At 51.4% G+C, this 26,110-nt stretch overlaps 1 protein-coding gene across 1 annotated transcript in view; it reads right to left on the bottom strand.

Moving 5' to 3' along the window:
* The window catches only part of LOC119977787 (protein Atg16l2-like), a 131,217-nt gene that overhangs the window by 27,584 nt on the left and 77,523 nt on the right, over window positions 1-26,110 (bottom strand). The window contains exons 12-14 of the mRNA XM_038818995.1: window positions 18,881-18,951; window positions 9,054-9,125; window positions 4,956-5,076 (exon numbers count right to left, since the gene is read on the bottom strand). Coding sequence (XP_038674923.1) covers window positions 4,956-5,076; window positions 9,054-9,125; window positions 18,881-18,951 — 264 coding nt within the window. The remainder of the gene's footprint in view (window positions 1-4,955; window positions 5,077-9,053; window positions 9,126-18,880; window positions 18,952-26,110) is intronic.

Here is a 26,110-nt window from a genome sequence, read left to right as displayed (position 1 = left end):
GGCCGCTCCTCGCCCCCTATTCTCCCCCCCACCCCCCGGGGGGCTGGGAGCGGCAGTGCGTCAATCTCGCGCGCCGGGCCTTGACGCTTGCGTCAAAGCGGCGCCGCCTGAATGACGCGGTCGGCGGCGCCTGAATGAAGTCACCCGCGCATGCGCGGTTGCCGTCTTCCCCTCCGCTGCCCCGCAAGACATGGAGGATTGATATTGCGGGGCGGCGGAGGGAAAAGAGTGCGTCTTTCACAGACGCCGGCCCGACGATCGGTGGGCACCGATTGCAGGCCAGACCTCTCCCGAGCACCCCCCTGGTGTTCGATCCTCCCTCCGCCCCCCACAGGCCCCACACGCAGCGTTCGCGCGCTGTTCACGCCGGCAGCCGCCAGGTGTGGTTGGCGCCGGCGTGAACCGGTCGGGTTTGGCAGGCCACTCGGCCCATCTGGGCCGGAGAATCGCCACTCGACCGAAGCGCCGATTCTCCGAGCGGCCTGTTGCAAAACGCAACACGCCGTTCTGGGGGGAGGGAGAATCGCGTGCGGGTGCCAGGGCGGCGTGGCGTGTATCGCCCGGCACTCCCGCGGTTCTCCCACCCGGCGTGGGGGTCAGAGAATCGCGCCCCAGATATTTCAGAAGCACAGGAAGCTCGGGGAAGGTAGAGGGGGAGCTCTGTTAATTAACGGAGACATTGATAACTTTGGGAGAGATGACCTTCGTTCTGGAGATTGAGGTGTGGAATCAGTTTGGACAAGAGAGGAGAAATAGTAAAGGAGGAAATCACTTCTGGGAGTGGTTTATAGGGCCCCTGACAGTAACCACACTGTAGGACAGGGTGTACAGAGAGAAATATTGGGGGACTGTGAGAAAGGTACAGTGATAATCATGGGTCATTTCAATCTATATATAGATTCAGCGAATATGATTGGAAAAGGTAGCCCGGATTTAAAAAAATTAATTCATGGTATGTGACGGTCGTGGGTTAGGCTAGCATTTATTGCCCATCCCTAGTTGCCCCCCAGAAGATGGTGGTGAGCTGCCTTCCTGAACCGCTGCAGTTCCTGAGGCCAGCAGGAAATGACTCGTGTGACCTCGATGAAGGAAAACTCCCCAAGGCCAAAACAAATGGCAAAGTGCCGTTGAATAGCGGGATCTTTCACAGGCGCCAAAAAACATCTCACTAAATGCGCCCAAAACCAGACACCGATTTTTTTTTTCCCAGTTGAATTTGGATTTGGATTTATTGTCACGTATGCTGAGGTAGAGGAGTCCAGAACTAGAGGACGTAGGTCTAAGATGAGAGGGGAGAGATACAAAAGAGACCAGAGGGGAAATCTTTTCACACAGAGGGTGGTGAGCATCTGGAACGGGTTGCCAGAGGCCGTGGGAGAGGCGGGTACAATTTTTTCCTTTAAAATAAAAGTTAGACAGTTACATGGGCAGGGTGGGTATGGAGGGATATGGGCCAAACGTGGGCAAGTGGGACTAGCTTAGTGATAGAAACTGGGCAGCATGGACAAGCTGGGCCGAAGGGCCTGTTTTCATGCTGTAAACATCTATGACTCTACGAGGGCAGGTCAAAGACTAGGAATCCTACGGTGAGTAACTCACCTCCTGACTCCCCAAAGCCTGTCCACCATCTACAAGGCACAAGTCAGGAGTGTAATGGACAACTCTCCACTTGCCTGGATGAGTGCAGCTCCAACAACACTCAACAACCTCTTCACCATCCAGGACAAAGCAGCCGCTTGATTGCTCCCCTTCCACAAACATTCAAATCCTCCCCCACCGAAAAACAGTGACAGCCGTGTGTACCATCTACAAGATGCACTGCAGTAACTCACCAAAGTTCCTTAGACAGCACCTTCCAAACCCACGGCCACTACCATCTAGAAGGACAAGAGCAGCAGATACCTGGGAACCCCACCACCTGGAGGTTGCCCTCCAAGTCACTCACCACCCTGACTTGGAAATACATCGCCTTTCCTTCACTGTCACTGGGACAATATTCTAAACTCCCTCTCTAACAGCACAGTGGGTGTGCCTACACCTCAAGGACTGCAGCGGTTCAAGAAGGCAGCTCACCACCACCTTCTGAATGGCAACTGGAGATGGGTAATAAATGCTGGCCTAACCAGCGATGCCTACATTCCGTAAATGAATTTTAAAAAGGCACAGTCCTCAGCACAGGGACCCGGGACTAATTCCAGCCGCGGGTGACAATCTGTGCGGAGTCTGCACGTTCTCTCCGTATCTGTGCAGGTTTCCTCCGGGAGCTCCGGTTTCCTCCCACAGTCCAAAGATGTGCAGGTTAGGTGAGGTTACGGATACAGGGCGCGGCAGCGGGCCTGGGTGGGCTGTTATTTCAGAGGGACAGCACAGACTCGTTGGGTCCAATGGCCCTCCTTCTGCACCGTAGGGATTCTATGATTCTGTCTTTGCTTAAAAAAAAAACAGGTGAGACAATGAGAGAGGTGCGAGATAGCTGGAGAGGGTCAGAGATGTGGTGAATCGCAGTCCGTGTAATTCACACTGTTATTATATATGATGTACTGTGTCTATGTAAGCTCGGTATATGAGCAGTTGCGCGGCTCTGCCCATAGGGGGAGATGAGGTGTTTGTACTGGGCTCCACCCTTGGCTCTGCCCATGGCTCCGCCCATTGCCCGTCCCACTAACCGGAAGTATAAAGCTTGGCAGTCGTGAGCCTGCCTGCCAGTTCATCTCGTCGCAGGCAGGCTCTGTTGTAAGACTATTAAAACCACTGTTCACTTCCAACCAGCGTGAACTGATGGTCACATCAATTTAATAGTCTTAGGAAACTTGAAGAAATCGAAGAAACAACTGTGGAATCAGCCCTCAAACCTGACCGACTAGAACTCGACCCGCAGGCTGCAGAGGCAAGAGAAATCTTCCAGCACTGGCTCAGATGTTTTAAGGCCTACCTGGCTGAATCAAGTACTGCTGAAACTACAGAGCAGCAGAAACTCAGTCTACTGCACGCAAGGGTGAGCCACCGTATATCTTCTCAACTCAGTAGTACCAACTCGTATACGGGGGCCCTGGCCATGCTAGATCGAATGTAGGTGAGGCCCATCAACAAGATTTACGCGCGCCACATTTTTACGTAGTCGTTGGAAGAATTCCTGTGGGAGTTAAAGATTTTAGCTCGGGACTGTAATTACCAGGCTGTATCAGCCGAACAGCGCATGGAACTTGCCGTTAGAGATGTGTACGTGGCAGGCCTCAGATCGAATTATGTGCGCCAGTGGTTGCTAGAAAAAGGGGCCCAGAACTTAGAGGACACAGTTGAACTAGCTACCACTATGGAGGTCTCATTCCGCAGCCTCACCTCGTTCCCCGCGGACTAAGCGACCCCATCCTGGGCCCCCGACCAGAGACTGCCCCAGGCCTGCGCCGCGCGGCCACCCAGCCATCACACAGCCCCAGTGTGCCATTTTTGAGGACAGCCCCAGCACCCACGGCAGCACTGCCCGGCCCGTAACGCGACCTGCAGCAGCTGCGGTCGCAAAGGACACTATGCCCGGGTCTGCCTGGCAAAGCAGGCCTCCTCTCCTAACTCCCCCGCAGCCCTGAGCACTCGTTTCCAGAATCCACAGGCCCGCAGGCCCCGATACGTCCTCCCACACAGTCATTAGGGCCCTGCACAGCATCTTCACCCTGTTTGGTTTCCCCAGCTATGTACACAGTGACAGGGGTTCGTCCTTTATGAGCGACGAGCTGCATCAGTACCTGCTCGAAAAGGGCATTGCCACGAGCAGGACTACCAGCTATAACCCCAGGGGGAACGGGCAGGTGGAGAGGGAGAACGCGACGGTCTGGAAGACCGTAAACTGACCTTCCGGTCCAGGAAGCTCCCGACCTCCCATTGGCAGGTGGTCCTCCCCGACGCGCTCCATGCTATTAGGTCCCTCCTATGTACGGCCACCAACCAGACCCCTCACGAGCGGTTATTTGTTTTTTCCAGGGGCACTACCACGGGGGCTTCGCTCCCAGCATGGTTGAAGACACCAGGCCCGGTTCTCCTCCAGAAGCACGTCCAGACTCACAAAACTGACCCACTCATAGAGAGAGAGCTCCTCCTCCATTCAAACCCACACTACGCATTTATAGAGTACCCTGACGGCCGTCAGGACACTGTTTCCCTCCAGGACCTGGCGCCTGCAGGATCCAACTCCAACACGACCTCCGCTGAGATACCCCTCGCACTATACCCCTCCCAACCCCCCACGCCTGGCGCCCCCACGCCTGCAGTTTCGCTGCCCGTGCTCCCCGCCCCCGGGTTTCCCGCGCTCCCCATCACCAGTCGAACCAGTCGGATACGAAGCTCTGACCGAATCACCCCCGGAGTCCGCCATGGTTCCCACGCCGACCGCCACCGCCCAGCCACCAGAAGAAGCTGCAACCCCGGTGCTTCGTCGATCCCAGAGGACGACTCGGCCGCCGGATCGACTTAATTTGTGATTTATAACCTGTAAATTGTAACTTGTAACTCGTAATTTGGATTTTGTAGACACATCACCCCCACTGGACTCAAATTTTTTTACAGGGGGTTAATGTGGTGAATCACAATCCATGTAATTCACACTGTTATTATATATGATGTACTGTGTCTATGTAAGCTCGGTATACGAGCAGTTGCGCGGCTCTGCCCATAGGGGGAGATGAGGAGTTTGTACTGGGCTCCGCCCATGGCTCCTCCCACTAACCGGAAGTACAAAGCTTGGCAGTCGTGAGCCTGCCTGCCAGTTCATCTCGTCGCAGGCAGGCTCTGTTGTAAGACTATTAAAACCACTGTTCACTTCCAACCACGTGTCGTGTGAATTGATGGTCACATCAAGAGAGGAGGTGAGAATCGAGAAATCGGTTTACAGGAAGTGGCGAGGGACACGTACACCCTTTCTGGTCAACAATTTCTAACGCCCGGAATAAAGGAAACTTACTCACAGGCAGTTTTGCTCAAGTCCCAGACCCTGATTGTTCTGTCGTGGCTTCCTGTGACAGCTTCTCGATAATAACACTTGAACTTTGCCGCTGTGACCTTTGCACTGTGACCCGACAAAACGCACTGGATGGATAATATGAAGCAGGTAAAAAAAAGGACAAATCGTAAAATATAAATATGTAGAATTGAGGAAGTAGGAAACTCAATTAAAAAAAGCAAATGAACCTAGATGCATTTAACTTACACACTGTCGAGTTGGTCACCTCTGCTGTGTGATGATTGGGTATGTGATTGGCAAGCTGTTAATGCAGTGTTAAATCATTCAATCACTCTCAAATTCTCTCAGCTTCTCCCCTAGAGAGCTCAATAACCATTCATTAATGATATCCATCTTAGCTCAGTGATCAGTCTCATGTGCCACTCAGGAGAGGCCATGCGCTCGCTGACCATCGCTGGCTCCCGGGTCAAGCAAAATATCGAATTAAAAATTCTCATCCTTGTTTATAAATTCCTCCATGGCCTCGCCCCCTCCCTCTTGCTCTGTAACCTCTTCAAACCTCACAGTCCTCCAAGTTCTCTGCGCCCTTCCAATTCTGGCTTCTCAGACAACCCTGATTTTCATCACTCGACCATTGCTTGCCCGATCCTCATTCTGATTCTGTTGTGTGCGCTTGTCAAATTGTGTTTGATGGCCTCTCCCATACTCCAGTGGAGAGCGAGGATGCAAAGATCATTGCCAACGGCGCAGCAATCTCCTCCCTTGCTTCCCGTAGTAACCTTGGGCATATCCTGTCTGGACCAGGGGCCTTATCTATCCTGATGCTTTTCAACATTTCCAGCACATCCTCCTTCTTAATATCAACCTGTTCGAGCCTATTAACCTGGTTCACGCTGTTCTCATGGGCCACAAGGTCCCTCTCCCTCGTGAATACTGAAGCAAAATATTCATTTCGGGCCTCCCCTACATTCTCAGTCTCTAGGCACAAGTTCCCTCCACTATCCCTGATCAGCCCTACTCTCACTCTGATCATCCTCTTATTTGTCACGTAAGTTTACAAAGAACAAAGAAAAGTACAGCACAGGAACAGGCCCTTCGGCCCTCCAAGCCTGTGCCGACCATGCTGCCTGACTAAACTATAATCTTCTACACTTCCTGGGTCCGTATCCCTCTATTCCCATCCTATTCATGTATTTGTCAAGATGCCCCTTAAATATCACTATCGTCCCTGCTTCCAGCACCTCCTCCGGCAGCGAGTTCCAGGCACCCACTACCCTCTGTGTAAAAAAACGTGCCTCGTACATCTACTCTAAACCTTGCCCATTAAACCTATGCCCCCTAGTAATTGACCCCTCTACCCTGGGGAAAAGCCTCTGACTATCCACCCTGTCTATGCCCCTCATAATTTTGTAGACCTCTATCAGGTCGCCCCTCAACCTCCGTCATTCCAGTGAGAACAAACCGAGTTTATTCAACCTCTCCTCATAGCTAAGGCCCTCCATACCAGGCAACATCCTGGTAAATCTCTTCTGCACCCTCTCTAAAGCCTCCACATCCATCTGGTAGTGTGGCGACCAGAATTGAACACTATACTCCAAGTGTGGCCTAACTAAGTTTCTATACAGCTGCAACATGACTTGCCAATTCTAATACTCAATGCCCCGGCCAATGAAGGCAAGCATGCCGTATGCCATCTTTTTTTTAATATAAATTTAGATTACCCAATTATTTTTTCCAATTAAGGGGCAATTCAGCGTGGCCAATCCACCTACTCTGCACATTTTTGAGTTGTGGGGGCGAAACCCACGCAGACACGGGGAGAATGTGCAAACTCCACACGGACAGTGACCCAGAGCCGGGATCGAACCTGGGACCTCAGCGCCGTGAGGCGGTTGTGCTAACCACTAGGCCACCGTGCTGCCCCTGCCGTATGCCATCTTGACTACCTTTCCACCTGTGTTTCCCCTTTCAGTGAACTGTGGACCTGTACACCAAGATCTCTCTGACTATCAATACTCTTGAGGGTTTAGAACGCTTTGGTGTTTTCCCTAATCCTTCCCACCAGGGCTTTTTGATGCCCCCTTCTAGCTCTCCTAAGTCCATTTTTGAGTTCCTTCCTGGCTACCTTGTAACCCTCTGGAGCCGAGCCAGATCCCTGCTTCCTCAACTTTACAGTTGAATCATTCCGAACTGACCTATATCACCTCGCTAGTTCTTGCAGAGAATTCCTCAGAGTGTCCCAGGTTCCTCAGAGTGTTCCCAAATTCCTCAGAGTGGCCCCAGATCCTCCAGTGTGTCCCTGAATTCCTCAAGAGTGTTCCTGAATTCCTCGGAGTGTCGCAGGTTCCTCAGAGTGTGCCGGGCTCCGGAGAGCTTTCCCGAATTCCTCAGAGTGTTCCGGCTTCTTCTCTCCAATTCCCGAGGGCCTCAGTCTTTCATTGAAATGTCCTTGTCGTCCTTCCAATCCAATCATCCTGAAACCCACACTCAGCTTCCCAGCTCTGCTAACAGCAAAACTGTTGAAGTTCAGTCCCATTGTGCGGATGATGATCCATCTCCACGCCATTTTACCTTGAATGCTGTGGGTGATTGAATCCCCCAACACTCTGACTCGAGGAGCGGAGGAGTAGGAGTTCCAGTTGAGTGGAATCAGCAGTTGTCAAAAGAGAGGTGGAGAAATGTCATATAAATAGCGAAAGGAACAGTTTCATGTTGATGTTAAAAGGTAGGACAGGATACTTGGGAGAAGGTATCGTATAAGAACATGTGAATGCAGGACCTAGATGATGATGCACAGTAGATGCTCGGCAGTCGAGAGAGAGAGAGAGACAGAGGCAATTGAGAGAGCGAGAGAGAGAGAGAGATAGAGAGGGGGGTCGGAATCATGCTGAGGAATTAAATGTCAACTGTGTAAGCTGTTTAGAAATGGTGCCAGCAAAACAGTTTTAAGCAGATACCAGAGTATGTCTATTGCCTTTCTAAGAACTAAGACCCAAACTGAGAATGTGCTGGCAGATCAGGACACACTCCAAAGTTGACACTCCCAGCACACATTCCGGGAACGTTACACATGCCTTCTGAGGTAAAATAGCTCCGATGGAGAACAGGTGACGTCGCTCGTAACCCGGGGCCAATTCATATCTCTGAGGCAACCTAAACAGATGATCTTTTTTTATATTCTTTCATGGGACGTGCGTGTCGCCGGCTGGGCCAGCATTTATTTGCCCAACCCCAATTGGCCTCGAGGAGCCATTTAAGAGTCAACCACATCGTTGTGGGTCTGGAGTCACATGTAGGCCAGACCGGGTAAGGACGGCAGATTTCCTTCCCTAAAGGACATTAGTGAACCAGATGGGTTTTTACGACAATGGTTTCATGGCCATCCTTAGATGTGTAATTCCAAAGGGCAGCACGGTAGCATAGTGGTTAGCACAGTTGCTTCACAGCAGCAGGGTCCCAGGTTCGATTCCCAGCTTGGGTCACTGTCTGTGCGGAGTCTGCGCGTTCTTCCTGTGTGTGTGTGGGTTTCCTCCGGGTGCTCCGGTTTCCTCCCACAGTCCAAAGATGGCGGGTTAGGTGGATTGCCACGCTAAATTGCCCTTAAGTGTCCAAAAAGATTGGGTTAGGTGGGGTTACGGGGATGGGGTGGAGGTGTGGGGATAGGGTAGATATGTGGGCTTGGGTAGGGTGCTCTTTCCAAGGGCCGGTGCAGACTCGATGGGCTGAATGGCCTCCTTCTGCACTGTAAATTCTATGATTCCGCATATTTTATTAAATTCACCATCTACCTTGGTAGGATTTGAACCCAGGTCCCCAGATCATTACCATGGGTGCCTGAATTATTCGTCCAGTCACTCGTTACTACCTCCCCAATCTCGTCATTATCACATTGCTGTTTGTGGGAGCTTGCTCGGCACAAATTGGCTGCTGAGTTTCCTACGTCCGACAGTGACTCCGCTTCAAATGAAACTGGGAAGCCGATCACAATTTTCGGAAGATGGGAAAGGCGGTACATTAATGCAAACACTCCAATGTTAACTGCAAGGGGAATAGACAAACCAACAATGCGCCAGCTTTTCAAACACTATCCGATCAGACACACCTTCAGCTCGCAGTTTTTCAGGCTCCACACTCGGGCAGTGTTATCGTATGATCCTGTGAGGAGTTGCTGACCCTGCAGGACAGAAAGAGGAGAAAGGAAAAACTGATATTAATTGAGGATCTGATTTAAAAAGATATCACTGATGTGTGAGAAATACTGTGGTGATCAGAGCACGACTGAGGCTGGAGATTCTGTAACGATTAACTCACCTCCTGACTCCCCAGAACCTGTCCGTCATCCACAGGTCAGGAGTGTGGTGGAATACTCTCCTCTTGCCTGGATGAGCGCAGCTCCAACAACACCCAAGAAGCTCAACACCATCCAGGACAAAGCAGCCCCGCTTGATTAGCACCCCTTCCACAAACATTCACTCCCTCCACCACTGACGCACAGTAGCAGCCGTGTGTACCGTCTACAAGATGCTCTGCAGCAACTCACCAAAGCTCCTTAGACAGCACCTTCCAAACCCACAACCCCTACCATCTAGACGGACAAGAGCAGCAGATACCTGGGAACCCCGCCACCTGGAGGTTCCCCTCCAAGTCGCTCACCACCCTGACTTGGAAATATATCGGCCAAGTCGCTGGGACTAAATCCTGGAACTCCCTCCCTAACAGCACTGTGGGTGTACCTACACCACATGGACTGCAGCGGCTCAAGGAGGCGGCTCACCTCCACCTTGTTGAGGGATCAGAATCACAGAATGGTGACAGAGTAATGAGAGGCTTTTCAGCCCATTTTCCCCTGGCTCTCCAGAGGAGCCAATCACCTCGTGCTGCAACGGCAATGAACTGGAACCTTTCCAGCGACAGGCCCATTCCAAGAATCAATTCCAAAAATATTGAAACTGTCTTGGTAATAGAGGTAGATTGGTTAAACTGGACAAGGAAACCAAATTGGCCGCTCCCATTTAGAGGCCCACAGACATTCTCCCTGCACTCTAATACTTGGAAGTGAGGTAACATGAGATCATAACAAGTAGGAGCAGAAAGCGGCCATTTGGCCCCTCAAGCCTGGTCTGTCATTCAATAAGGTTACGGCCCTATTGTCAATTTCCTGTCTGTCCCCCATAACCCTTGACACGCCTGTTAATCAAAGATCAGCGTTAAATACAGTCAATGCTCCACACATTAACGGCCCTCTGAGAGCAGACATTGCTCCTCATCTCTGTCTCTAATTGGAGACGCCTTATTTTGAAACTGTGTCCGCTGGTTCTGGATTCTCCCTGCAGGATCTGTACCCTCTCCAACTGGTAAACCCATGGATTGTAATTCCAAATGCACGGACATGTTATGACCTCATGATTGGAGCTATAAAATCACAAAAGCCAAGCTGCAGCAAACCCAGCACAGGGGCTGGGCAGCGAGGGGTTAATTCGGACATCTGGCCAAAACAGTGACTCATCCAAAGAGTTGGACATTGACGGAGTGCTCTCAGGGAACCAGGAAAAGGCCATTATCCCCCACTAACTAATGCAGTCAAGAAGTCCGATTACACAATACAATGACACGAAGGACATGTCATCAATACACAAAGAATTATGTAAATAAGGTCTGTACCACAGGCAATCGTCTGGAAAGAGGTTCATTCAATACCTCATTGACCTTGGGGCCAAGGTGCTGTTAACAGCGAACCTGCTCACACAATGAGAGCTGACCATGCATACAAACACAGACAATAGGAGCAGGAGGCCATTCAGCCCTTCGAGTCTGCTCCACCATTCATTATGATCATGGCTGATCAACATCAAGTTCAATACCCTGATCCCACCTTCCTCCCCATATCCTTTGATCCCTTTCATCCCAAGAGCTAAATAGAACATACAGTGCAGAAGGAGGCTATTCGACCCATCGAGTCTGCACCGACCCACTTAAGCCCTCACTTCCACCTTATCCCCGTAACCCAATAACCCCATCTAACCTATTTGGACACTAAGAGGCAATTTAGCATGGGCAATCCACCTAACCTGCACGTCTTTGGACTGTGGGAGGAAACCGGAGCACCCGGAGGAAACCCACGCAGAGACGGGGAGAACGTGCAGACTCCGCAGTGACCTAGTGGGGAATCAAACCTGGGACTCTGGCGCTGTGAAGCCACAGTGCTATCCACTTGGGCTACCGTGCTGCCCTATCTAATTCCTTCTTGAAATTACACAAGGTTTTGGCCTCAACTACTTTCTGTGGCAGTGCATTCCACTCTCTGGGCGCAGAAATTTCTCCTCACCTCAGTCCTAAAAGGTTTACCCCTTATCCGCAAACTATGACCCCTAGTTCTGGACTCCCCAAACATTCTTTCTGAATCTACCCTGTATATTCCTGTAGTTTCTATAAGATCCCCTCTCACTCTTCTAAACTCCAATGAATATAATCGCAATCTGTGGAGTTTACACATTCTCCCAAAAAGATGTGCAGGGTGGGTGAATTGGCTCTGCTAAATTGTCCCTTAATTGTAAAGAAAGAATTAGGTACTCTAAATTTATTTTAAAAAGAGAATATAATCCTAACCAATTTAGTCTCTCCTCATATAACTGTCCCGCCCTCCCAGGAATCAGCCTGGTAAACCTTCGCTGCCCTCCCTCCATAGCAAGAACATCCTTCCTCAGATAAGGACACCAAACATCACACAATACTCCAGGTGTGGCCTCACCAATGCCCTATACAATTGCACTGGAACATCCCTATTCCTACAATCAAATCCTCTCACTATGAAGACCAACATACCATTTGTCTGCTGTACCTGCAGCTTACTTTCAGCGACTGATGCACAAGGACACCAAGGTCTCGCTGAGTATCCGCCGCTCTCAATTTACACGCATTCAAATAATAATCTGCTTGCCTATTTTTGCGATGGAAGCGAATAACCTCAGATTCATGCACATTATACTGCACCTGCTTGCATGTGCCCACTCACTCAGCCTGTCAAAATCATGCTGAATAATAATCTTTATTAGTGTCACAAGTAGACTTACATTAACAATGCAATGAAGTTACTGTGACAATCCCCCAGTCGCCACATTCCGGCGCCTGTTCGGGTACACAGAGGGAGAATCCAGAATGTCCAGTTCACCTAACAGCACATATTTCGGGACTTGTGGGAGGAAACCGGAGCACCCGGAGGAAAGCCACACAGACACAAGGAGAACGTGCAGACTCCGCACAGACAGTGACCCAAGGACAGACTCGAACCCGGACCCTGGTGCTGTGAAGCAACAGTGCTAACCACTGTGCTACCATGGCGCCCAAAGCATCTCTGTATCCTCCTCACAGCTCACCCTCCCACCCAAATTTGTATCATTTGCAAGTTTAGAGATAATACATTTAGTTCCCTTGTCCAAATCATTAGTATTTAATGTGAACAGATGGGATCCTAGCACAGATCCCTGCGGTATCCCACTAGTTACTGCCCGCCAATCTGAAAAAGACCCATTTATCCCAACTTTTTGCTTCCCGTCTGCTAACCAGCTTTCTACCCATCTCAAGACACTACCCATAATCCCATGCGGTTTAACTTTACATATTCATCTGCTACGTGAGACCTTGTTGAAAGCCTTTCATAAATCCATGCTGACTTTGTCTGTTTATACCACTGCTTTGCAAAAGCTGTGCTACGAAATCCTTGATAATGGACTCGAGCAACTTCCCCGCTACCGATGTTCGGCTCACTGGTTTATTGTTCCCAGTTTTCTCTCTACCTCCCTTTTTGAATAGCGGGGTTATATTAGCTACCCTCCAGTCTGTAGGAACCATTGCAGGTTCCAATGAATTTTGGAAAATGACCATCACTGAATCTACTATTTCTCGGGCCCCTTCCTTAAATCCTCTGGGATGCGGATTAACAGGCCCTGGTGAGTTGTCCGCATTCAATCCCATTCATTTCCCCAAAACCATTTCCCCACTAATATTGATTTCATTCAGCTCCTTCCCAAAACTGGGCGGGAGGTGGACCGCACACTGTTGAGGGCCCTGTCAACAACTGTAGGTGGGAAATCACGGTTGAGGAAGAAGGAACACATTTTCGAAGCACCATTTTGGAAAGTGGCATCGTCGGAACCAATGCGACGGAGGCGAAGGAGTTGAGAGAAAGGGATGGAGTCCTTACAGGGTGTAGGGTGCGAAGAGCTGTAGTCCAGATAGCTGTGGGAGTCAGTGGATATTATTGGATATTAGTAAATAGTCTATTGCTGGAAATGGAGACAGAAAGATCAAGGATCTGGACTTCCCTTCCTTGATCTTTCTGTCTCCATTTCCGGCAATTGTAAGTCTCTTCGGACACCCGCTGTACTGACTCTCTTTCCATTTAGAAAGTACTCTACTCAACCCTTTTCCCGTCCAAAATGGATAACCTCACACCTTCTTACACTGAATTCCACCTGCCACAATTTTGTCCATTGACCTAGTCTGTCAATATCTCCTCGCAATTCTATCATCTAGACGGTCTACAATGCCATCTAACGTTGCATCAGCAGCAGATTTGGATATGTGACTTCCTATGCCATCGTCCATGTCATTAATGATTAATGTGATTAATTGAGACCCCAACACCGATCCCTCTGGAATGCCACTAGTCATCTCTATGATTACAGACATTTCAAAATGGTCATTACAGAAAAGACAATGGTATTTAAGTTGTCTACGCAGATTATTCTGCATTCCGAAGTGCTTCAACACATTTGTAGTAGATGTAACATTCATCTTATCCATTCAATGTGAATTAAGGTTCACATTGACCTCCCCCCCCCCGCCCCCCCGCCCTTCCGACTGCAGCCTAGATTGTGCGTTGACAAAGAGTCATAAAATCCCCACAGTTGCAGAAGGATGCCATTTGGTCCATCGAGTCTGCCCTAACCCACCATAAGAGCACCCTATCTAAGCCCACTCCCCCCTGCCCTATTCCTGTAACCCCACCTACCCTTAGGACACTAAGGGGCAATTTACCATGGCCCACCCACCTAATGCCCATCTTTGGACTGTGGAAGGAAACCGAGTGTCCGGAGGAAACCCACGCACACACGGGGAGAATGTTTGTTCCTTTGATTGCAATTGAAGCATCTCGGTGCAGCATGATCCATGTGGAGAACTTGAATATTGCAAGTACTTTCTGTGCTGGCCATTTTGAAATGCCTATAACATTCTATGAATAAAGTATATTTTTGCAGAAAAAAAAGACTCAGAAGCCTTTTAGCATCAACACGGGCAGCTCTAACTGACAGCTTTGTCTTTTCAGGAGTCAAATCACAGTGATTACTAGTGAGACATCTAAGAGGAGTTCAACAAAGAGGCAATACCAATTGCTGCTGAAGAGTGATGTAATCGAGTTGGGAAGGGTACAGCTGTTCCAGCTTCCTTCCAGAAAATCAGGAATATTGGGCGCGATTCTATGGCCAGGTTGGGCTCTCGCTTGAGTGCAACGCAGGCGGAGAACGCCAGGCTCTGCGGCTCCCGGGAATTCTGCGAAGTCCCGCAAGACATCGGAATCGGAAACTCACTCCAAATGGCGTGGCCGAATGACGCTAGCGGAAGTAGGTTGTAAACCTACTTACGACCAACCTACGCGGGATACACAGCCTCCCTCAATTCTCCGGCCTACCCAGGGAGGCTGCAGCCAGGCGCCGATCAGTGCTGGTCCTCACTGAACGGTCGAACTACACCCAGGGGGGTCTTCCGGGCCACCCCAGGGTGGTCAGGTAAGTGCAGGGTGGCTCCCCGGCCCTACCCCTGGAACGTGGGCACCTTGGCACTGCCCAGCTAGCACCTCCACACTGGCACAGCCAAGGTGCCCAGATGGCACTGCCAAGCCAGCAGGAGCACCTCCTGGGTGCCAGTGCAAGGATTCCCGCGTGTCAGGGGGGCAATGCCAAGGGCGAGGGGTGCCATGCCCATGAAATGAGGGTGAAAGGTGGGTTTGAAGGGTGGGGGAGTGCAGGGCAGGTAAGTAGGGACTTCTGGGAGGTTGGTGGGTGATGGGCGGGGGTCCTAGAAGGGAAAGGGTTTCTGTAAGGGGGCTTGAGGGAGCCTGAAGAGGGGGGGACCCCCCAGGGACCCCATAATGGGGTTTCCTCACTTGGTGGGGGGTATATAGGGTAGTGTCCATGTGTGTGGGGGGTGACAATGCCCATGGATGGGGGTGTGGGGGACCCACAAGCCCGATTGGAGTTTAGCTCCTCAGTGCTAAAAAACATTTCCAGTGCTGGCTAAACCGGTGATAAACTCCCCAGGGCCCAAAAAACGTGACTAAGTGTCATTGGACAGCGGTGGGGAACTCACCGGCAGAGCCGGTGGGAAACTCCCGGAAAAACCCGCCACAAATTAACTTGGAAATGTTTTGGGAGAATCACCCCCATTGTGGAAGGATCCTGGGAACCCCTTCTGTGTTTCTCTGGTTGTCGACGAGATGGATATCATAAAGCAGACAGTCAGGGATTCAGCCAAAACATTAGTTTGAGTATCGACGGGCATTTTTAAATTGACGTCGGGGCGGGATTCTGTGATCCTGAGACTAAGTGTTGATGTCGTCGGAAATGCCGTCGCGTTTCTCGATGGCATCAACACGGCCTCGGGATCAGCAATTCTGGCCCGTACAGGGGGCCAGCACGGCACTGGAGCGATCCACGCCAACCAGCCGCTGATCCCGGCATCAACTGGGCGCCGTGGGACCTGCGCATGCGCAGTGGCTCCCTTCAACGCGCTGGCCCTGACACAACATGGAGCAGGGCTACAGAGGCCGGCGCGGAGGAAAGGAGGCTCCCAGCCAGAGAGGCCGGCCCGCCGATCGGTGGGCCCCGATTGTGGGCCAGGCCACATCGGAGGCTCCCCCCGGGGTCGGACCTCTCTCCCCCCCCCCTCCTCCCCGACCCTTCCACACCGAGTTCTCGGCGGCTGAGAGCAGGTGTGAACGGCGCTGGCGGGAACTCGCCTTTTTTACGATGGCCGCTCAGCCCATCCCGGGCCGAGAATTGGCGGGCCGGCCGCGTAGTACCACCCCCGACTGGCGCCCCGCCAACCACGCCGGCGTTGGGCACGCGATTCGCGGCGGTCGTGAGGATTCTTCGGCCTGGCGCCAGGCTGAGAGAATCTCGCCCCAGCTGTGAGATTGTGTTTTTTAAGGTTTTAGTGGATTCTGTGTTGGAACTAAGAGGTTCTCCGAGGACTTGGGTGGGGGGGGGGGTGTGATTAAATAAAGCGATTGTGAATTATCAGCAGAAACTTGTTGTTCTGATCAAGACGCACACATGTGAATCTGGGGGTTGTGAACTTGAGGAGGGTCTCTGAGAGAGAAAAGAGAACCCCATCACTCCACGAGGGGAAGTATTCTCTCAGCACACACCCTGTGAGGCCTTGTACAGTTGCAGCTTCCCTCCTTTTATACTCTATTCCTTCCACCATAAAGGCCAAAATTGAAATTGCCTTCCTTATTGCCTGCTGTACCTACATGCTCAGTAAGAAGTCTTACAACACCAGGTTAAAGTCCAACAGGTTTGTTTCAAACACGAGCTTTCGGAGCACGGCTCCTTCTTCAGGTGAATCTCCACATCATACCTACATGCTAGTTCATGCACGAGGTCACCCAGATCGCTGTGCACCGAAGCACTCTGAAGTTTCTCTCCAGTTCAATAATAAGTTCCATTTTTACGACAGGCCCAACCTCTCAATCTTTCCCCCTCCCCGAGACAAAGCCCTTCATCCCACGAGTCAGGCTAGTCAACCTTCTGTGAACTGCCTCCAATTCAAGTATATCCCCCTCCTTGTGTGTGGTGACCAAATCTGTACACGTGGTGTGGCCGAAGCAAAGCTCCATCCAATTCTTTGTGATATTTCTGTCAGAGGAGTACTTCTTAGAGAGAAGCATATGATAAAGGAGACAGAGGTTTCATGTTGTGGAGGTTGGAGCTTTGTGTCTTGGTCACCCTGGACGTGACCCTCTTGGTAACAGAAACACCAACTTGCGCATGTAGCCATCTGGGATGGCCACTTGCAGAATACAAAATGGACGCTCGCAATGAATATAGGGAACTGTGGACAATGCTAGAAAACAAACAGGCACAGAGCCTAAAAGCGCGCCAAGCCCCTCCAAGTATAAGAAGGAATCCCCACGAGAGATTCGCTCTCTTGGATTTGTCTCTCAGGCGGAGAGATCCATCCACCAGCATCACCAGAAGCAAGTAAGTTCAAGGTCAACGCTCGCTACCAGACAGACGGCCTTAGCGGTTCTCCAGCTACCTCTTCGAACCCAACAGCCTCAGATCCGAACAACGCCCATTGTTCCGCTGACTGAGTGGGCACCCGAAGTTAAGTATAGGCGTTGGGTTAGAGATAGTTTAGTTTGTAGTACTGTTGTGCATGAGTAGATCTTACTGTGTCTGTAAATAAATAGTATTGACTTTGAACTAACTAACTGGTGAATTGGCTCTTTGATCGGTATTCGGTTTGAACCTTGTGGCAGTATCGAGAGATACCTGGCGACTCTGAAAGTAAACATAATTAGGCCATTTCAGTGAGGGGCAGTTGTCTCGCTCGGCCATTTCAGTGGGGGGCAGTTGTCTTGCTCGGCCATTTCAGTGAGGGGCAGTTGTCTCGCTCGGCCATTTCAGTGAGGGGCAGTTGTCCCGCTCGGCCATTTCAGTGAGGGGCAGTTGTCTCGCTCGGCCATTTCAGTGAGGGGCAGTTGTCCCGCACGGCCATTTCAGTGAGGGGCAGTTGTCCCGCTCGGCCATTTCAGTGAGGGGCAGTTGTCTCGCTCGGCCATTTCAGTGAGGGGCAGTTGTCCCGCTCGGCCATTTCAGTGAGGGGCAGTTGTCTCGTTCGGCCATTTCAGTGAGGGGCAGTTGCCTCGCTCGGCCATTTCAGTGAGGGGCAGTTGTCTCGCTCGGCCATTTCAGTGAGGGGCAGCTGTCTCGCTCGGCCATTTCAGTGAGGGGCAGTTGCCTCGCTCGGCCGTTTCAGTGAGGGGCAGTTGTCTCGCTCGGCCATTTCAGTGAGGGGCAGTTGTCTCGCTCGGCCATTTCAGTGAGGGGCAGTTGTCTCACTCGACCATTTCAGTGAGGGGCAGTTGTCCCGCTCGGCCATTTCAGTGAGGGGCAGTTGTCTCGCTCGGCCATTTCAGTGAGGGGCAGTTGTCTCGCACGACCATTTCAGTGAGGGGCAGTTGTCACGCTCGGCCATTTCAGTGAGGGGCAGTTGTCTCACTCGGCCATTTCAGTGAGGGGCAGTTGTCTCGCTCGACCATTTCAGTGAGGGGCAGTTAAGAATCAACCACATTGCTGGGGGTCTGGAGTCACATGTAGGCCAGGCTGGGTAAGGACGGCAGATTTCCTTCCCTAAAAGACATTAGTGAACCAGATGGGTTTTTACAACAATAAATGATAGTTTCCGTCACGGAGACTAGCTTTATATTCCAGATTATAAATACTAATAATAATCACTTATTGACACAAGTAGGCTTCAATGACGTGACTGTGAAAAGCCCCTAGTCGCCACAATCCGGTGCCTGTTCGGGGAGGCCGGTACGGGAATTTAATTTAAATTCCACCAGCTGCCGGGGTGGGATTTGAAACTATGGACTGCAGCAGTTCGAGAAGGAGGCTCACCACCAAGGGCAATTAGGGAGGGGCAACAAATTCTGGCCTGACCAGCGATATCTACACCCTGTCTAAAAATAAAGAACCAATGATAAGGTGCCAGTTTGGGTAGGGTAGGGGAGGGCTAAGAGCCAGTGCCAGTCATCCATCTTTTCACCCCCCCCCCCCCCCCCCACAGTTTGGGCGTATTCTGCCACCCATGACATTCTCAAACCTGCCCGAGCCCCCAAATCCAAGGTTCTTCCTCACTTACCGAGGGGTCGAACTCGATGCTGGTCACTCCGTCATTGCTTCCCTCCAGAACTTTCTGCTTCCGCAGCATTCCTGCCGGGCAAAATTGGACACACAGGGTCAGCGGGAAGTCGAAACCCCGGCTACTTATCACCAAATCAACGGAGCAAACGCCCACTCCAGCAGCAAAAAACAAACAACTTGCATTTCTATAGCGCCTCAAATGAAGTAAAGCTCCCAACAGTTAAGAGTCAACCGCATCAGTGTGTGGATCTGGAGTCACATGTAGGCCATGCCTTGTTATGCTCTAGGTGTAGCATGAGCTGCTTCCTTGATGCTCACTCTGACATAGGAAGGTTCAGACGTGGAGAAAACTTCAACACGTTTATTGAACTATTAACAATTCTCCTACTTGGATTCGACTCCACTATTAATCCTTCTATAGCTACTCAGACTGACGAACCAGTCTGCTACAATCCACGTGGTGGGTGTGATGTTGAATCAACCCTGTGTCTGTACTCACCGAATGTCTCCACTGGAAAGAGGAAGATCATGTGTGCTGTGTCCTTTATATATGGGTTGGTGTAGTGCCCTCCTGTGGTGGTGTCACCTCTGTGTGTATCGTGAATGCCCATTGGCTGTGTCCTATCTTACTGACCTATTGGCTGAGTGTCTGTGTGTCATGTCTCTGGTGCTCCCTCTAGTGTCTATCTAGTCTACGTGTATTTACATTAACCCCTTGTGTATTTACAGTGATGCATATCACTACAGGCCAGACCGGGTAAGGACGGCAGATTTCCTTCCCTAAAGGACATTAGTGAACCAGATGGGTTTTTACAACAATCGGCAATGGTTTCATGGTCATCATTAGACTTTTAATTCCTGTTTATTTATCGAATTCAAATTTCACCGTCTGCAGTGACGGGAATTGTACCTGGGTCCCCAGAGCATTACTCTGGGTCTCTGATGTACTAGTCCAGTGGCAATACCACTACTCCACCATCTCCCCAAAGTGGGAAGAGGGTCAGGTTATTCCGGGAGCGTCCTGAGGACTTCACCAAAAGACAGTGTAGCCATCTGGGACGGCCACTCTCAGTATATAAAATGGCCACTCACAGAGCCTATAGGGAAAATGGACAATGCAAAGCAAACAAGCAGGCACAGAGCCTGAAGACAGACTGCAGACGGAACCGAAACTCTGGGTCGATTTACATATTGATGGCCCATCTCCGGGAAACAAAAAACATGTGCTCAGGTAGCCGATACTGTCCCAGACATTCCGGCGCCACTACCCCAACCAGAAGATACACACGAAGCAAGGCCAACGGCCACCTAGGACACGCCCAGCCATCAAAGTACCCGCCCCTTTATTGGCTCAGATCGATGGCGGTGATCGAGAAGCGGCCCAATTAATTGGGACCAAGTTTAAGGCCCGCCTAAAAGTGCGTGAAGCCCCTCCGAGGATAAGAAGGAACCCTCGCCAAAGATTCGGCCTCTTGGAATTGTCTCTCAGGCGGAGAGACCCTTCCACCAGCATCACCAGAAGCAGTAAGTTCAAGTTCAACCCTCGCTACCAGACGGACGACCTTAGCTGTTCTCCTGTCACCTCTTCTCTTCGAACCCAACAGCCTCAGATCCAAACAACGGCCATTGTTCCACTGACCCAAGTGGGCACCCAAAGTTAAGTATAGGTGTTAGTGATAGATATAGTTTAGCCTGTAGTGTTATTGTGTATGTGGTGAATGTGATTCACACCGGATTATAATCTGTATATAGATGTGTCTGTATTGTAAGTGCAGTTGCACTACCCTTCCTCCAGGGGGAGTAGCTCTGGGAATGCTCGAGTTGTACGGGGCTTCTCCCTTGGCTCTGCCCAGGACTCCTCCCCCGGTAGCTGCTGTATAAAGATCAGTGCCACATGGTCAGCCGGCCAGTTCACCGAAAGTTCAATGGCTAATAGGCTGGCTCTGTTGTGAGTATATTAAAACCTCTATTCTAATCCTACAAGCACGTGTCCGTAGAATTGTTGGTTCCAACAATTTAATATACTCAGGAAACAGTCGAAGAAATCATGGAAGCAGCCCTCAAGCCCGGACACCTAGAACTCGACCCACAGGATGCAGAGGCTAAGGAAATTTTTTCCCACTGGCTGAGATGTTTTAAAGCCTACCTGACAGAAGCCAGCACCGCCGGAACAACGGAGGAACAAAAACTCAGCCTACTGCACGTGAGGGTAAGCCACAGAATCTCCACACAGCTAAATCCGGCCGGTTCTTACACTGCAGCGCTGGCAATATTGGACAAAATGTACGTTAGGCCCATTAACGAGGTTTATGCACGCCACGTGTTTACGACTCGCCATCAGCAGCCTACAGAAACGCTAGCCGAGTTTGTAAGGGATTTGAACAATCTTTCCAATGACTGTAATTATCAAGCCGTTACCGCGGCTGAACAGAGGGAGCTTGCTGTGCGGGACGTTTTCGTGGCGGGCCTTAGGTCTAACTATGTGTGCCAAAGACTGCTAGAAAAGGGGGCCCAGGACTTAGACACTACTGTGGAGGCTGCTACCACTATGGAAGTTTCCTTCCGCAGCCTCACCTCGTTTCCCGCGGACCCCGCGACCTCATCGTGGACCCCCGACCAACAGTCCCCCCAAGCTACCGCGCTGCCAAAGCCAGTTACTCTGCTGCCCCAGCCAACTACTCGGCTGCTCCAGTCAGCTACTCAGCTGCCCCAGCCTGCCATTTCTGTGGCTAAAGCCAGCACCCGCGGCAGCACTGCCCGGCCCATAACGCGACCTGCAGCAGCTGTGGGCGAAAAGGACACTATGCCAGAGTGTGTCTGGCGAAGAAAGCCCCAGCCTCTAACCCTCCCACAGCTCAAAGCACTTGTTCCCTGAATTCACAGGCTTTCAGGCCCCGAAATGCTACAGCCTGTATGCCGACTCCGCCACCACCCGACATGTGCGACTCATGGGAGCGGCCATCTTGGCAATCCTCCTCCATGCTGCCGGCCATGTGCGACTCATGGGGGCGGCCATCTTGGGATCCATCCCCTTCAAACTCTGAAACTCACCTCGACGACTACGAACTCAGAGGGCAGTCATCACGGGGCCACTCCAGCACAGCTGATCGAGCCGCCGACTACCCACAACTCAGCGCAGTCACCCTGGATCAATCCCACCCCAAGCACCTATGAAGTTCGATGGCGGAGGTCCAGATCAACGGGTGCAGCACGCCATGCCTTTTTGACTCCGGGAGCACCGAGAGCTTTATACATCCAGAGCTGGTAAGACGCTGTTCGCTTTCTATTTTTCCGGTGAGCCAAACTATTGGCCCGCTTCAGGCTCCCACTCAGTCCAAATCCAAGGACGCACCGTTGCTACGCTCACAATTCGAGGCGCTAGTTATTCTAAATTTAAACTTTATGTCCTGCCCGACCTCTGCGCGCCACTCTTATTAGGCTTGGATTTCCAGTGCAACCTCAAGAGCCTCACCCTCAGCTTTGGCGGGCCCCTGCCCCCACTCACTATCTGCAGCCTAACCACGCTGCGCATCTCCCCCCCTCCTCTCTTCGCCAATCTCACTCCAGATTGCAAACCAGTAGCTACTCGCTGCAGCCTACAGGATAGGGTTTTTATCCGATCGGAGGTCCGACGGCTGCTCAGTGAGGGGATCATAGAGGCCAGTAATAGCCCCTGGAAAGCTCAGGTGGTGGTCGTCAAGACCGGGGCAAATATTTTGCATGGTCGTCGACTATAGCCAGACCATAAATCGCTTTACGCTCCTAGACGCGTATCCCCTCCCCAGAATCGCAGACATGGTAAATCAGATCGCCCAATATCAGCTATTTTCCACGGTGGATCTGAAGTCTGCATACCACCAGCTCCCAATCCGCCTGGAGGACCGCCACTACACGGCATTCGAGGCCGACGGCCGCCTCTTCCATTTCCTCCGGGTTCCCTTTGGCGTCACTAACGGGGTTTCGGTGTTCCAACGAGCAATGGACCGAATGGTAGACCAGTACGGGCTGCGGGCCACGTTTCCGTATCTGGACAATGTTACCATCTGCGGCTATGACCAGCAGGACCACGACGCCAACCTCCACTGTTTTCTCCAAACGGCACAGAAATTAAATCTCACTTATAACAAGGAGAAATGCGTTTTCCGCACAAACAGACTGGCCATCCTCGGCTACGTCGTGGAGAACGGAGTCCTGGGCCCAGACCCGGACAGCATGCGCCCCCTCTTAGAACTCCCTCTCTCTCATTGCCCCAAGGCCCTCAAACGGTTCTTGGGGTTCTTCGCATACTACGCCCAGTGGGTCCCTCAATATGCGGACAAAGCCCGCCCACTCTTTAAGGCCACACGATTTCCCCTGTCAGCTGAGGCGCGCCAGGCCTTCAGCTGCATCAAGGAGGACTTCGCCAAAGCAGCCATGCGGGCGGTGGATGAATCCACTCCCTTTCAGGTTGAGAGCGACGCCTCAGAGGTAGCTCTAGCAGCCACTTTAAATCAGGCAGGGAGGCCCGTTGCATTTTTCTCCCGTACCCTATCCGCTTCAGAACTCCGACACTCCTCAGTCGAGAAGGAAGCACAAGCCATCGTGGAGGCTGTTGGTCACTGGAGGCACTACCTCGCAGGTAGGAGGTTCACCCTCATCACCGACCAACGATCGGTTGCCTTTATGTTTGACAACTCGCAAAGGGGCAAAATAAAAAATGATAAAATTCTTCGGTGGAGGATCGAACTCTCCACCTATAGTTACGATATTAAATATCGACCGGGGAAGCTCAACGAGCCCTCGGATGCCCTATCCCGCGGGACATGCGCCAGCGCACAGATCAGCCGCCTAAAAGCCATCCACGTTGATCTCTGCCATCCAGGGGTCACCCGACTCGCCCACTACATCAGAGCCCGAAACCTGCCTTTCTCCAACGAGGAGGTAAAAGCGGTCACCAGGGACTGCCCGATCTGTGCAGAGTGCAAACCGCACTTCTATAGACCAGACAGGGCCCAGCTGGTCAAGGCTTCTAGGCCCTTTGAACACCTTGCGATCGATTTCAAAGGGCCACTCCCCTCCACTAACAAGAACATTTATTTCCTCAACATCATCGACGAGTTCTCCCGATTCCCTTTTGCCATTCCATGCCCTGATATGACCTCCCACACAGTCATTAGGGCCCTGCATAGTGTCTTCACCCTGTTCGGTTTCCCCAGCTACGTGCACAGCGACCGGGGTTCGTCCTTTATGAGCGACGAGCTGCGTCAGTACCTGCTCGACAAGGGCATCGCCTCGACCAGGATTACCAGCTACAACCCCAGGGGGAACGGACAGGTGGAGAGGGAGAACGCGACGGTCTGGAAGACCGTCCTACTGACCTTCCGGTCTAGAAAACTCCAAGTCTCCCAATGGCAAGAAGTCCTCCCAGGCGCGCTCCACACAATTAGATCACTCCTCTGTACAGCGACCAATCAAACCCCTCACGAGCGACTCCTCATTTTTTCTAGGGGCACTACCACGGGAGTCTCACTTCCGGCGTGGCTGAGGACACCAGGCCAGGTCCTCCTGAGGAAGCACGTCAGGGGGCACAAAACTGACCCCCTTGTTGAAAAGGTGCACCTCCTCCATTCCAACCCCCAGTACGCATTTGTGGAGTTCCCGGACGGTCGCCAGGACACAGTATCCCTTCGGGACCTGGCACCCGCTGGATCCAGCCCCCCCCTACCCCCACTGAGGAACCCCTTACCCCGTTCCCTATGCTGCCGGCCCCTCGCGCCCCCGATTCTGCAAGCTCACCCTACCGGTTCCACGCGCCAGAACCAGCCCGCCCCCAGCGCCCCCAGTCTCCGGTCGAGCCAGAGGTGTATAAAGTTCGGACGAGACCCGCCCTGGAGTCTGCCATCATACCTCAGCTCTCAACACCCACCCAGCCACCGCAAGAGGCTGCAACCCCGGTGCTCCGCAGATCGAAAAGAACAATTCATCCACCGGACAGACTAACTCTGTGAGCCACCACCCCCGCTGGACTCGATTTTTTCACAGGGGGTGAATGTGGTGAATGTGATTCACACCAGATTATAATCCGTATATATATATATGTGTCTGTATTGTAAGTGCAGTTGCACTACCTGTCCTCCAGGGGGAGTAGCTCTGGGAATGCTCGAGTTGTACGGGGCTTCTCCCTTGGCTCTGTCCAGGACTCCTCCCCCGGAAGCTGCTGTATAAAAGATCAGTTCCACATGGTCAGCCGGCCAGTTCACCGAAAGTTCAATGGCTAATAGGCTGGCTCTGTTGTGAGTATATTAAAACCGCTATTCTAATCCCACAAGCATGTGTCCGTAGAATTGTTGGTTCCAACAATGTATAAGAACATAAGAACTAGGAGCAGGAGTAGGCCATATGGCCCCTCGAGCCTCCTCTGCCATTCAATGAGATCATGGGTGATCTTTTGTGGACTCAGCTACACTTTCCGGCCCGAACACCATAACCCTTAATCCCTTTATTCTTCAAAAAACTATCTTTACCTTAAAAACATTTAATGAAGGAGACTCAACTGCTTCACTGGGCAAGGAATTCCATAGATTCACAACCCTTTGGGTGAAGAAGTTCCTCCTAAACTCAGTCCTAAATCTACTTCCCCTTATTTTGAGGCTATGCCCCCTAGTTCTGCTTTCACCCGCCAGTGGAAACAACCTGCCCGCATCTATCCTATCTATTCCCTTCATAATTTTATATGTTTCTATAAGATCCCCCCTCATCCTTCTAAATTCCAATGAGTACAATTCCAGTCTACTCAACCTCTCCTCGTAATCCAACCCCTTCAGCTCTGGGATTAACCTAGTGAATCTCCTCTGCGTACTCTCCAGCGCCAGTACGTGCTTTCTCAGGTAAGGAGACCAAAACTGAACATAATACTCCAGGTGTGGCCTCACTAACACCTTATACAATTGCAGCATAACCTCCCTAGTCTTAAACTCCATCCCTCTAGCAATGAAGGACAAAATTCCATTCGCTTTCTTAATCACCTGTTGCACTTGTAAACCAACTGTTTGCGACTCATGCACTAGCACACCCAGGTCTCTCTGCACAGTGGCATGTTTTAATATTTTATCATTTAAATAATAATCCCTTTTGCTATTATTCGTACCAAAATGGATAACCTCACATTTGTCAACATTGTATTCCGACTGCCAGACCCTAGTCCATTCACTTAACCTATCCAAATCCCTCTGCAGACTTCCAGTATCCT

Source organism: Scyliorhinus canicula, chromosome 14, assembly GCF_902713615.1.
Source record: "Scyliorhinus canicula chromosome 14, sScyCan1.1, whole genome shotgun sequence".
NCBI classification, from domain to species: Eukaryota; Metazoa; Chordata; class Chondrichthyes; order Carcharhiniformes; family Scyliorhinidae; genus Scyliorhinus; species Scyliorhinus canicula.
Note: the sequence above shows the minus strand (reverse complement) of the source record. Positions and strands in the feature narration are given on the sequence as shown.